At 50.7% G+C, this 12,639-nt stretch overlaps 1 protein-coding gene across 1 annotated transcript; it reads left to right on the top strand.

Moving 5' to 3' along the window:
* Positions 1-10,110: 10,110 nt before the first annotated feature.
* On the top strand, positions 10,111-11,120 carry LOC112642960 (putative olfactory receptor 10J6). Its single transcript, XM_025420714.3, has one exon. It carries the CDS (start codon positions 10,138-10,140, stop codon positions 11,062-11,064), a length of 927 nt encoding a protein of 308 aa, XP_025276499.1. The 5' UTR covers positions 10,111-10,137; the 3' UTR covers positions 11,065-11,120.
* The last annotated feature ends 1,519 nt before the right edge of the window (positions 11,121-12,639 follow it).

Raw genomic sequence — 12,639 nt, 5'->3', positions numbered from 1 at the left:
TCCTTCATCAGCACCAAAATGCTGGTCTAGCTCATGCTCTCCTTCTGTCTCTCCCTATCCAGTCTTTCCTGACAGTTCCTAGGACTTCAGGGCTTCTGTGAACACCCAAGGCCTTGGAAGGGGTCAAATATTCCTCCGTCCCTCCGGTAATGTTCTATCCTCACACCTCTGGTTTTTCCAGCTCAGAGTTCATGCTACACCCTTCTCTGGCCCTGCCTTCTCCCCACCCACCATGCTTCCTGAAGGCAAATTTCACTGCCAACTGATGTAACTGGGGCAGGTCGATCTGAGGCACACTGATGGCCACCGTCGGCACCCCCAGCTGGTCGCCTGCGGCTGCCCAGCCCCAGGCCCCAGCCCCAACCAGCAGATGCTTACGTGGACTGGACAGCAGGGAGTATGAGATGAGAAAAGGGGTTGGATAAGTTATTTTCTGCCTGTACATATGATGAAGGTCCTATTTCTCTACCCCACAGACCTCAGTTTGTTCCCTCTAGAATCTTCTACTAACCACGTGGTCTTGACTCCAAAGCTAGAGAAGCCTCTACAGAACTTTACCTTGTGCTTCCGAGTCTACAGCGACCTGCCCCATACCCACAGCCTCTTCTCTGACACTGGGGCAAAGACGATGAGCTCCCAGTCTTCAAGGAAAAAACTGGGGAGCACTCCAGGCACACTGGAGGAGCCCAAGGCACCTCCCAAGTTGTGGAGAAGCTCCCCAGCCCCATGTGCACCTGCAGCAGCTGGAGTCTTCCACCAGCATTGCCAAGTTTGCCAAGTTTCAACGGGAAGCCACTGGTGACAAAGGGCCTCAAGCAGGGCGCCTCGGTGGGAACCCTCCCCAAGATCATCCTGCGGCAGGAGCACGATGCCTATGGAGGGGGGGGGTCTTCGTGGGGGAGCCCGGGGACTTCTACATGTGGGACTCTGTGCTGTCCACACAACAGATCTGGTCTGTTCAGCAAGACTCCTCCCTGAATCCCAATGTCCTGGACTGGCGTGCTCTGAACACGGAGATGAAAGGACAGGTCATCAGGCCCCTGGCCTGGGACAGAGGTCTTGAATCAGCAAGAGCCCTTGGAAATGCAGTGACTGGTGGATAAGGAATCTGCTCAAGGCAATTCCACACGAGATCCCGTATCTGGAGCGCTTTCTTCTTTGAAATTTCCTATCTACACATTGCTGAGTAAGAAAGCAGGTTGTATGGTGCCACCTGCATTTGGTTAGTATTTGTTGTATCAAGCATTTTTTGCTTTGATCCACTTATTTGGAAATCAGGGTTTCATCGTCCAGAATAAACAGGTTGCAAAGAAGGGGGAGGGGAACCCATAACCAGGAAGCTACATCACAAAACCAGAGCGCTCCCCGAGGAGGCCGGTGGCAATACGGACAAGCTACTGATAATTTCTATTAATTCCAAGTGTGAGCACAATTTCAAAAGGAATCCTATTTGGCTTTTCAGCTAAAAATCAAAGAGAAGTCTGAGGTTACAGCAGAGAATCAACTATAATGAGATAAGCAAAAATAATGTAGACCCTGACATCAAGTAATGAGAAACACCAGCAGCAGGGATGAAAACTAAAAACGTGTAAGAGTCTGGAGTCCTCGTGCAAGACGGCAAGCATGGCTTTTCTATAAAAATTCCCAGTGGTATCATACGATGCTTGACTTTCCTGAGTGTCCTGAAGGCATCGGGGGTACTGTTCGTGATTCCCAGTTTACAATCCCAAGGATCCCCATCTCACAGTGAACACGATTTCAACCCCCCAGCGTGACACTGTCCTCCATAACCTGACCCCCATACCTCTGTCAGGTATGACTCAGCCTCCAGCATTCCAACTACAGTAATACTAATTATTTATCCGATTGTATCACTAGTTACTTTCATTACAAATGCCACAAGGCACAGCTCCTGCCCCCCCCCCCAACAGAAAGGAAGTGTCTTCTTAGAGAAGGACCCTAACGAGAATGCAGCTGCATGTGGAAGATAAGACAGGCTTTTGCCCAGATAATGGAGCATGAAGCTGAGGGAAAGCAGAAAGGCCACATCAGGAGAGCTTTGAGGTGATAAAGGGATTACTTCAGACTCATGCACTCTGGCCTGGGATCAACAAAGAATCAGGTACCAGCTCTGAGGAAGTAGGATAGAACCTGTGAACTCCATGAATCAGGAACAGGCTCAGGCAGGGAGGTGCAGGGAGAATCGGAGATTTGCCAGGTGCTTAAGTGGATTCGTGGGGACTTTATAAGAACATCTCAATCCCTGGGGATTGATCCTGGGTGGCTCAGTGAGTTAAGTGTCTGCCTTTGGCTCGGGTCATGAGCCTATGGTCTTGGGGTGGAGCCCCGTATCGGGCTCCCTGCTCAGCGGGGAGTCTGCTTCTCCTTCCTGCCCCTCCTCCCACTCATGCCAGCCCTGTCAAATAAAATCTTAAATATTTTCACACTCTGGTGAGGTGGAAAACATTCAGAACATCAAGTTGGCTAGATAGGGACATTAGCAATGTAGAAAATTCATTTCCATTCACCAGCTCATGACTCAAGGCTCGCTTTATAGTTTAGTGCCAACCACGTTTCCCATACCACGAGCATTCTGGGGCAGACCAGGCTCTTCCTGTATAGGATGCGTTTCCCCCGGGAGCACCTAGACATGTTGGCCCGGACACTGTTGGAGCTCAACAGTAGACAGCATTAGCTGAACAGCCCCCTCTGTCAAGGAACCTAGAACAAGTTTCAAGAAATGAAGCCAGGGTATGCTCAAGTGGCACAATCCAATTTTTTTGAGCACCTACTCTGTGCCAGACACTATGCCAGATGAAAATACAGCATTGAGTGGACCCTGGTATGGGTTTTAGAGTTTATGCTCTAGTAGGTGTCAGTGTCACCTTATGCTTTCTACCCCCACTCAGCCTGTGCCAGGATTCAGACCTCACCACCCTGAGGCTTCCCTTGATCTCAGGTTGATATCCTAGCCCCGTCTCAACAGAATCAGACGGGTTATTTACTCTTGGTGATCACCTGCCACTTCCTCCATGTGTCTTAGAATCTAACGTCTGTCTATGTTCTTGCCTTCCGGGACCCTCTACCTCCCTAGATGGCTCTTGTGGACAGAATGCAGCAGGACTACATGCCAGTCTGTCCTTCAGCGTGACCCACACTGCACCTAAAAGCAGCCCTCTGGCCTCCCTGTCCCCATGACCTCTAGGGGCCAGGATGAACGTAATGTGGACAACACTCTGCTTCTACGACGGCTTTAGCCTTCTCAAGTCTTCTGAGTCTCCCAATAGCAAGGAGCCTCCCTTAAGCTTTCCATGTTACTCTGTTGAAGCTGCCCTCACTCGGCTTGAGGGGAAGGTTGTACAGAGCCCAGCAGACACCCTGGCAAAGTACCAGGAACAGGACCTGTGATTCTCTCAAAGCAACAGCAGTGAAGCCACAGCTCGCCCCCCAGAGCAGGTCCTTGCGGGCCCCACATCCATTCCCCCTGTGCACCTTGTTCTGGCCAAAGGACACAAGTCCTTGAACTCATCCCTCATCATTTCCTTTAAGTGGATCTGTGTCATGTTTTTGTTTATTATTATTATTATTATTATTATTATTATTATCCAGTATCCATCACATCAATGGCTCCTTCCAAACTAAGGAAAGAAGAGTTCCTTTTTTTTAAATAATAAATTTATTTTTTATTGGTGTTCAATTTGCCAACATACAGAATAACACCCAGTGCTCATCCCGTCCAGTGCCCCCTTCAGTGCCCGTCACCCATTCACCCCCACCCTTGCCCTCCTCCCCTTCCACCACCCCTAGTTTGTTTCCCAGAGTTAGGAGTCTTTATGTTCTGTCTCCCTTTCTGATATTTCCTACCCATTTCTCCTCCCTTCCCTTCTATTCCCTTTCACTATTATTTATATTCCCCAAATGAATGAGACCCTATAATGTTTGTCCTTCTCCGATTGACTCATTTCACTCAGCATAATACCCTCCAGTTCCATCCACGTCGAAGCAAATGGTGGGTATTTGTCATTTCTAATGGCTGAGGAATATTCCATTGTATACATAAACCACAACTTCTTTATCCATCTTTCGATGGACACCGAGGCTCCTTCCACAGTTTGGCTATTGTAGACATTGCTGCTAGAAACATTGGGGTGCAGGTATCCCGGCGTTTCATTGCATCTGTATCTTTGGGGTAAATCCCCAACAGTGCAATTGCTGGGTCATAGGGCAGAAGAGTTCCATTTTAGCGTTTTAAGCAGAGAAAGGATTTCTTGCTACACGATTTAGGCAATTTTCTCAGGTAGAACAGTTGTCGCAACAAGGAAAATAGCAGGAGTCACAGAAAACCACTTCAGTCCTTGAGAACCCAGATGGGAAATGGAAGAACCTGCAAGGCAGGGTGACCCAGGAACATGACTGGGTAGTGATTCAGCGCCTAAGACCTGGGTAACCGCCACTTTCCCCATGCTGAGCACGAAGGCAGGGAGACCTGTGGGAACAAGCAGCGCGCACGATGTGCGAGGAGCAGCTTAAACTGCGGACGGCTCCTGTAAGAAAAACAATTTCTGAGCGTCTTGTACAAGGATGGATCTGGTTCTTATTTGTGAAGCTACAGAGAAGCAGGTCAGAGCACTTAGTCTCACGGCTCCAGGCCTGGCTCATACTAGAAAAGTCTATAAAGGCCTCTGCTCTGAGGAGAGGGCTTGCAGTTTGGGGTTTCATATGGGAAACTCTGGAGGGGTCAGAGGTTACAGCAAGATGTTCTTAAGTTTCGGGTATGTATGCCTCAGCTCAGACTTGAGATGAAGTGGGGATGGAAAATATTTTCTCTTATTTTCACTCCAGAGCACCAGCGTGTGGTCCCACCTGGAGGGTCACTCCGAGACATTCTAGTATTCATGGCACTTTCTATTGTTTACGATGAACAGGTGTCCAAGGACACTCGAAGCACAGAAGGAAAGCACAACGTGACCCGAGTCCCTCTTATCCTTACCTTGACAGGACCAAGTAGCTAACTTATACACAGAACTCTGTGTTCCAGAACTTTCCATCTAGATTTTTTCTGGCTGTGGCCCTTCCCCCGGAAGCCCAATATCAGAGATGCCGAGAGGTTCCCGTCACCCAGCTGGAACTGTGGCAAAGCACACGTGTCCTGTCACAACCACTGGATCAAGGAGCAACGTTACCAAGGTTCTGGGTAAACCACACTGGGGCCCGGAGTCTACGGGGCCGATCCAGCCATGTCTGGAGTCAGGAGGCAGCGGCTCGCATGCAGCCCTCACTTGGAGCTCGAGCTGACGCAGCAACTCCTCCCTGCCGCCCCCCGGGGAGACGGTCCCACGTCCCTGCTGGGCACACGAGCCGGGCCAGGTGCTCCCTCGTGAGCACAGGTGGTACCCAGCGCAGGACGGGGGGCGAGAAGGGCTACCGTGGCTTTACGTCATCCTCCCTAACTCGCGGGTGTATTCCCACAAAGGAAAAGGACTACCCACGCTCCCTTTCCCGGCCCTGCCCTCAAACCCAATCCTCACCTCTCCGAACCCATGAGGTCTCCCACCAGAAAAAACAAGATGAGCTTTTCCTGTAGGTGCAGGGCTGCCCCACGTTTCACTTGTATTTTCACCAACAGTTCGCGAGGACAACACACTGACACGGATTCAGAAGAATAAAAGACGGCGCCATGTGACAGGTAACACATCTTCCTCTGCGTGGAGCTGTTTTTCCCCCAGAAAACAAGGCCCAGCCCACGTGAGACCAAGGTTAACCCTGCAGTCCTTGCAGGACCCGTTGGTAATGAGATCCCCTGGCTCGTTTCAGGATTCTGACTCCACACGGACCCGCAGGATGCACAGTCAGTCTCTTGGCAAATCAACCCAGGAGACAAAAGCGAGGCAGACAGTCCCCTGAGAGTCCCTTCCAAGTCACAGCTTAAGGGGGCAACTCCTCCAAAGGCACAGCCAACAGGACCAGAGATGCTCAGTGTGAGCGTGTCACCTTGTGCTTCAGCCAGAATCCAGGGGCACGTAAGTAACCTAATAATCTAGAGAGCTGACCTAGAACCTAAGACCAAGCTCTGGAGACACCAAGACTCTTACTTCTTTTACCAAAAAAAACAAAAAACAAAACAAAAAAACAGCAATCTGTTTTCTTGGTTTTGCAGTGATTTTCTGCAAATAAATCATGACTGCCCAGTATGCTCGCAAACCTAGAACGAACACAAGCAGACCCCACAGACTCGAGGCGGGTGGATTTCTGGGTAAGAGAAGATTCCATCCCAAAGAAAAGTCACCACTCTTTCATTTAATTCAAATAGTTCCATGTAATCCTCAGTTTCCCAACTCCTCCCCCGCTGGCTCCCTAGGTCTATTTGGTTTAAAATGAAAGGCAAAGTAAAGGACAGGGCAAGAGTCTAGCAAAAAACAATCACACACACACCAAAACAAAACAAAAAAAAAACATTTTTTTTTTGTTTTTTGTGGGTTGGTTGGTTGTTTTTAAAACTCCCCCCCCCAAAAAAAATAAAAATAATAAAAAATAAAACAACTCCCAATTCCTTAATACACAAAATGTCATCACAGGGGCTCAGCCTACCTGGTGTAATTCAGGTCTTTTTAAAACACAGATTCTGTTTCCAGACACACAGTTTGCTTATAGAGATTTAGGCATTTATAAACACCTATGGCTTTTGTCAGAATTTCTTCCTTTTGCAAATGGGTGTTTCCTTTACACCCTCAGTATGTTTTCCCCTCTATTTGTCTTTTTCTCCTAGTAGAAATATCGGCTTCATGACTACAATTTTGATGCATGAGCACATTTCCATATTCTTATTCCCCCACAGGGTTCTTATCCTTCTGGAATGTATAAATCATCTTGAAAGCTCTCTGCGCTATACGGTGCTTTCAGGATTATCTACTGGTGGGTCCCTTACTCAGAAACACCCTTAGGGTGCGGCCACGGGAGGGCTCAGGTTTGGGTGGGAGCAGGGCTGCTTCTCGGGTGCCCAGCTGCAGTCACCTCAGGCCAGACAGACCCAGAAAGGCAACCAGTAGGGGAAATGGGGGGCCCTCCAGGGTCAAAATCGTCCCCAAGTTCACAGACCCACGTTCTGACTGCTGAGTGTTCATCCCAGGCAATCCGCACGGGCAGCGCCCAGGTGCCCACTGCACACCCTCTGGGCACCAAGTTGCCCCGTGACCTCCTCTCCCTTCCCACAGGAGCTCAGCATCCAGGGCCCCTGGAGGGCTTCAGTGTGAGAACCAAAGACCAAGGAGGATTGACAGTAGCACTGACTCCCATATCCCAAACTTCCCATCCCGTCCCCTGGGGCCCCGTCACCTCTGGAGACAGCAACAGGCCCGCATCTGTCATCTGAGCCAGACATGGCTCCCCCGTAATCATTTTGGAAGCTTCTACACTTTCAGAGAGGCCAAGAAGTGAGGTAAGGGGGCGATCATCCTTGATCTGTGTGCGATGCTCCAACGTCACCGGAAGCAGAGCAAGACGCAGAGAAACAGAGCTTCTAGGGGGGAATGTGGTTGGGAAGGACCCTAAGCAAAGTCAGGGGGTGCAGAGGACACCTCACGGGAGGAAGCATCGCTGGCCCCCAGGGAGGGCCCGACCTGCAGGGTGAAGCCCAGGGAGCACACACGCAGCCCCTTCCTCATACCTTCCCCCATGAAGATGCTGATGCAGGAAGCAGGGCCTTGGGCGTCTCCACCCTTCCGTGCGCTCCCGGGTCTTCATCCACAGTTTCTGGAAGGTTTCCGGAAGGTCTTAAGGATGGCCTTGTGGGGCCATCTGCAGGGCCATCCAGGTGTGTGCCCCAAGCAGTCAAGTCCTGCTCCGGGGGGTCCACCTCTATGAGCTCCTCCGAGTGAATTCGCATTTACTGCAGGTGCACTCTCAACCGATCTCCCGCTGCTTTGGGGTAAAAGCAGCACTACTTTGCAGACCCCAATTTAAAGACACCAGGGGTTATTTATTCGGGGTTTTTCCCCTCCTCCTGACAACTCAGTTCAGTATTTTCTCCTCTTCCCTACGAAGAGGACGCATGTTGCTTCCCCGGCTCTGTACGTCCTTCACCATTTAGTGTCACTCGTCGCAACAGGCTCAACAAGAAACAAAAGGCAGAAACAACGGTTTCTGATCCATGACCTACTGAAGTTCTTTGTCATGACCCATAACTGGGTTTCCCTGCGTGGACTCCACAGAAACTGACCGGCCGCCCACCACTGCCTCCTTCAATCTGACACCCGGTCTTAGTTCTCCAGCTTCTATTTATGATCCATACTGTTATGCCCCAAAATATTTTAAAACAAGGGTCACAATCCCATCAATACGTGTAAAAAGTCAAGTTCCTTATAACTTCACTCCCACCATTTCCCCCATAACAGTGAACACATCAAACGTCGGGTGGCTCTTGGACTGTTCCTTGCATGTATAGTTTATGTGCATTCACACACTTTGACTTTTTTTTAAAGATTTTATTTCTTTATTATGAGACACACACACACACACAGAGGCGGAGACACAGGCAGAGGGAGAAGCAGGCTCCATGCAGGGAGCCCGTGGGACCCGATCCTGGGACCCCGGATCACACCCTGGGCCGAAGGCAGATGCTCACCCACTGAGCCACCCGGGCGCCCCCACATTATAACCTCACTACTGCTGCTGACAGGTCTCGCTCGGCGCAGCCCACACCTCCACCCGTGGCGACACAGCAGCACCATTCAGCGGCCGAAGGCTCCGGGCTGCCGTCCAATGCCTCGCCACGAGTCACGCGCCACCCTTCAGCCCTGACGCGCAGCCAGTGAGACGCGGAATCAAATGTCGAACTTCGAATCACAGCTGTACCGCATCCTTTCTGCGAAGCTGCCTAGGGCCGCACGCTCACTCTGGAATCTTTTTTTTTTTTTAATTTTTTATTGGTGTTCAATTTACCAACATACAGAATAACCCCCAGTGCCCGTCACCCATTCACTCCCACTCACTCTGGAATCTTAACCTTTCCAGTTGGTCTTTTAATTTACTTTGTGGCACAGCCCTTCCTGCCCTAAACATTTGCCTCCGTTTCCAAGATGGAGCACTTTTTCTGGAAAATCTGCAACGTTTTCTAGATCGTGTTTCCTGGATTCCTAGTAGAGGTTTCCTTGATGGGCCCCAGCTCTGCAGCTTGCTGTCCTCTTGTTCTTTAAAATTGCCCAAAACACCGTCTGGTCCCCAGGGTCCCTCACCAAACTCCTAGGAAAACTCGCGTGACCAGGTCTTCCCTGCCTCGCCTCCTGCCGGCCCCCGTCTGCACCGCACCTGCCGTCCCTGCCCACCACTTCACGGTGGAGGTCCAGGGCTCTTGAGGGACTTTACATGACAACATGGAATACTTGATTTTAAGCTGTTAAACTTCTTTATTCTTATAATTTCTTCTGCCAAAAAAAAAAAAGAAGTCAGTGCTTTTATTCATTTCTTCCTTTTCTATTACTGGTCCCTCTCCTTTCCCAGTGACCCCCCCACCCCACCCTTAGTTTACTTGCCCCTAGACCCTCACGTCCCTCTTAGCACTTTTACAACACAGCAGTTGCCAACACTTGGCCAAACATCCTGGCCGAGCCCAGAGCCTCAGCTTCACACCCATTAAACGTTCCCAAAGATCCCGGCTCTGAGGTTAATTCACCCGACGCGGCTCTAGGTCTTTCCTGGCTCACAGCCACCCTCTACCAAGCAGCCCAGTAAAGCCCGACTCCCTGAGTTTCCTTGTCCCAGCTGCTCATCTTTCCCCCAGAAGAGACCCAGACAAGGCTGGGGCACCACGGGGTCAGGGTCTTGGGCACCATCCTTAGAGGAAAAATCCTCACACCCACACCCTACAAAAATAGCCTTCGTGACGCTACTCTGGGAAGATCCCTGTGGTAGTCTCCCCTTACAGGGACCCCAGAGCCAGAGGCTTAAGGGAAGCCGATCCCGGAGTGAGGAAGGGGGCGGGGAGAAGCCGGCCCATGACCTGCGCCAGCACCCCGACCATCCAGCAGGACCGCAGAGCGTGGGTGGGTCCCTGCATCCCTCCAGCCCTGCTCGAGTCCAGGTCGGGGTGTCAACTGCTCCATGCTGACTCCCTGCCTTGTTTTCAGACACGGAAACTGAAGAATGCAGGGACACAACCTCACAGAGGTGACCCAGTTTGTTTTCCTGGGATTCTCCAGATTTCGTGAACATCAGACCATCCTGTTTGTGGTTTTCCTCATCCTGTACACCTTCACCCTGGCTGGCAATGCCATCATTGTGACCGTCGTCTGCACGGACCGCCACCTGCACACGCCCATGTACGTCTTCCTGAGCGTGCTGGCTGGTTCGGAGACCGCGTACACACTGGTCACCATTCCACGGATGCTGTCTGGTCTCCTAGCCCAGAACCAGCCCATCTCCTCAGCGAGCTGTGCCACCCAGATGTTCTTCTTCATCGCCTTGGCCATCAACAACTGCTTCCTGCTCACGGCCATGGGCTACGACCGCTACGTGGCCATCTGCGACCCCCTGCGGTACACGGTCGTCATGAGCAAGAGGGTGTGTGTCCAGCTGATGTGTGGAGCCTCTGGCATCGGCCTTGCCATGGCAGTTGTCCAGGTGACCTCCATATTTACCTTACCCTTCTGTCACAGAGTGATTGGACATTTCTTCTGTGACATCCTCCCGGTCCTAAAACTCTCCTGTATTGATACCACCGTCAATGAGATCATCAATTTTGTCGTCAGTTCATTTGTGATCCTGGTCCCCGTGGGGCTGGTCTTCGTCTCCTACGTCCTCATCATCTCCACCATCCTCAGGATCCGCTCTGCCCAGGGCCGGAAGAAGGCCTTTGCCACCTGCGCCTCCCACCTCACCGTGGTCATCGTCCACTATGGCTGCGCCTCCATCGCCTACCTCAAGCCCAAGTCGGAGAACTCCATAGAACAAGACCTCCTCCTCTCGGTGACTTATACCATCATCACGCCCCTGCTCAACCCTGTTGTCTACAGCCTAAGGAACAAGGAGGTCAAAGACGCCCTCTGCAGAGCTGTGGGAAGAAACATCTAATACGCTGATCGTGTCTGTTGGGGATCTCTACCCCTGAGCGACACGCACCTTCACTGCCTCCCACCTTACAAGTGTGTCCTGTGCAGTCCCTCCTGCTGTGGGGTATGCCCGTCGGACTTCTGCACCCCCACCATAACAAATCTTAATCTTTGTTCCCATATATTCCAAGGTTTCATCCAGGCATTTTCATCTGGGAACCTGAAAGGTCAGGGAGGATGGGCCTCATTTTTAAGAAATCATATCAGTGGGGATCTCTGGGTGGCTCAGCAGTTTAGCGCCGCCTTCAGCCCAGGGTGTGATCCGGGAGACCCTGGATCGAGTCCCGCATTGGGGTCCCTGCATGGAGCCTGCTTCTCCCTCTGCCTGTGTCTCTGCCTCTCTCTCTCTCTGTGTCTCTCATGAATAAATAAATAAAATCTTAAAAAAAAAAAAAGAAATCGTATCTGCATTTCTAAAGTGAGGGAAGGAACCTCTTAAAAGCATATTAAATGTGGTAGTTTTATGAAAATAAAAATGCCTGTAATTTTCATAATATAACCTACAGAAAATTAGACAAAATCTTGCCAACAAGGTAAAGACAGTCAATATTCAAATTATATCAGAACCTTTGGGAAAGGTGAGACATGTATTAAAAAAAAAAAGTTAACAAATTTGTAAGATACTAGTTTGGTCCTTGAAAGTTTAGCTTCCATTGTTGGATTTCTACTAAAGCCCTTGCTCCCATCAGCATGGTCCCCAGAGCGCTGGCCACGGCTGCACCTCACACACCGCTTGGGCAAATCTGACCATGCTCATCAGAATCTCCCTGGCTGCTGGTCCTCTCCATGGAGGCAGCTTCTCTCTCATCGTTGTGAAGAAAAATAAGTTGATCAAAAAGAGCGGTGTTCTGTTTGGAGTGAGAACCATGGGAGTATTCTTTTGCACACACCATGGCATCCTTGGGTAACACCAAAAAAAAGGAAAAACAACCAAACACACATCAGCAGTCAGGAGTAGTTGCTCACCGAAAAAGGCTTAAAAGAAAAAAACAAAACAAAAACATCTATTCCTACTAGGTCTCCTAAAGAAACGGTCCTCCCCCCAGAGCTTCTGGGACCTTCTCTGGTTTCCTGCCTGCACATACCTCTTACTACCTCAGGTGATGGTGGGGAGGCTTAGAGGCTCAGTGTCGTGCCCCTTCTCCTCAGGATTGTGTTAGGGATGCTTCTCTGCCCATTCCTTGATGCCATGTGTCTTTTTAAGGGAGTGCCTGCCTTTTCCTTCATCCGGGGAAGGGATGGTGACATCCAAGGAGCTCATCACGTAAGGTCTGGCTGTGCAGACATCTGAGATTCTAGATGGGAAAACCATAGCTCTCTCAAGGCCTGGTCGGCTCTGTGTTTTGTCCTGCATCCTCTGAGATTTCTGCATCCTAGAAGCAAGCCCTCCTATAGGAGATTTTAAGAGGTCAAAAGCCCGTCCGAGAGCCCCAGATCTGCTATAAGGCCTCCTCTGACGGCGCCCTCGGGTTCTGCCCACCAGGAATCCCTCCCCCACATGCAAAGACAGCATCCCTTGGGGGTGAGGGGGCACCCC

The sequence above is a fragment of the Canis lupus genome, chromosome 38, assembly GCF_003254725.2.
Source record: "Canis lupus dingo isolate Sandy chromosome 38, ASM325472v2, whole genome shotgun sequence".
Taxonomy (NCBI): domain Eukaryota; kingdom Metazoa; phylum Chordata; class Mammalia; order Carnivora; family Canidae; genus Canis; species Canis lupus.
This window is presented reverse-complemented; position numbering and strand designations above follow the sequence as displayed.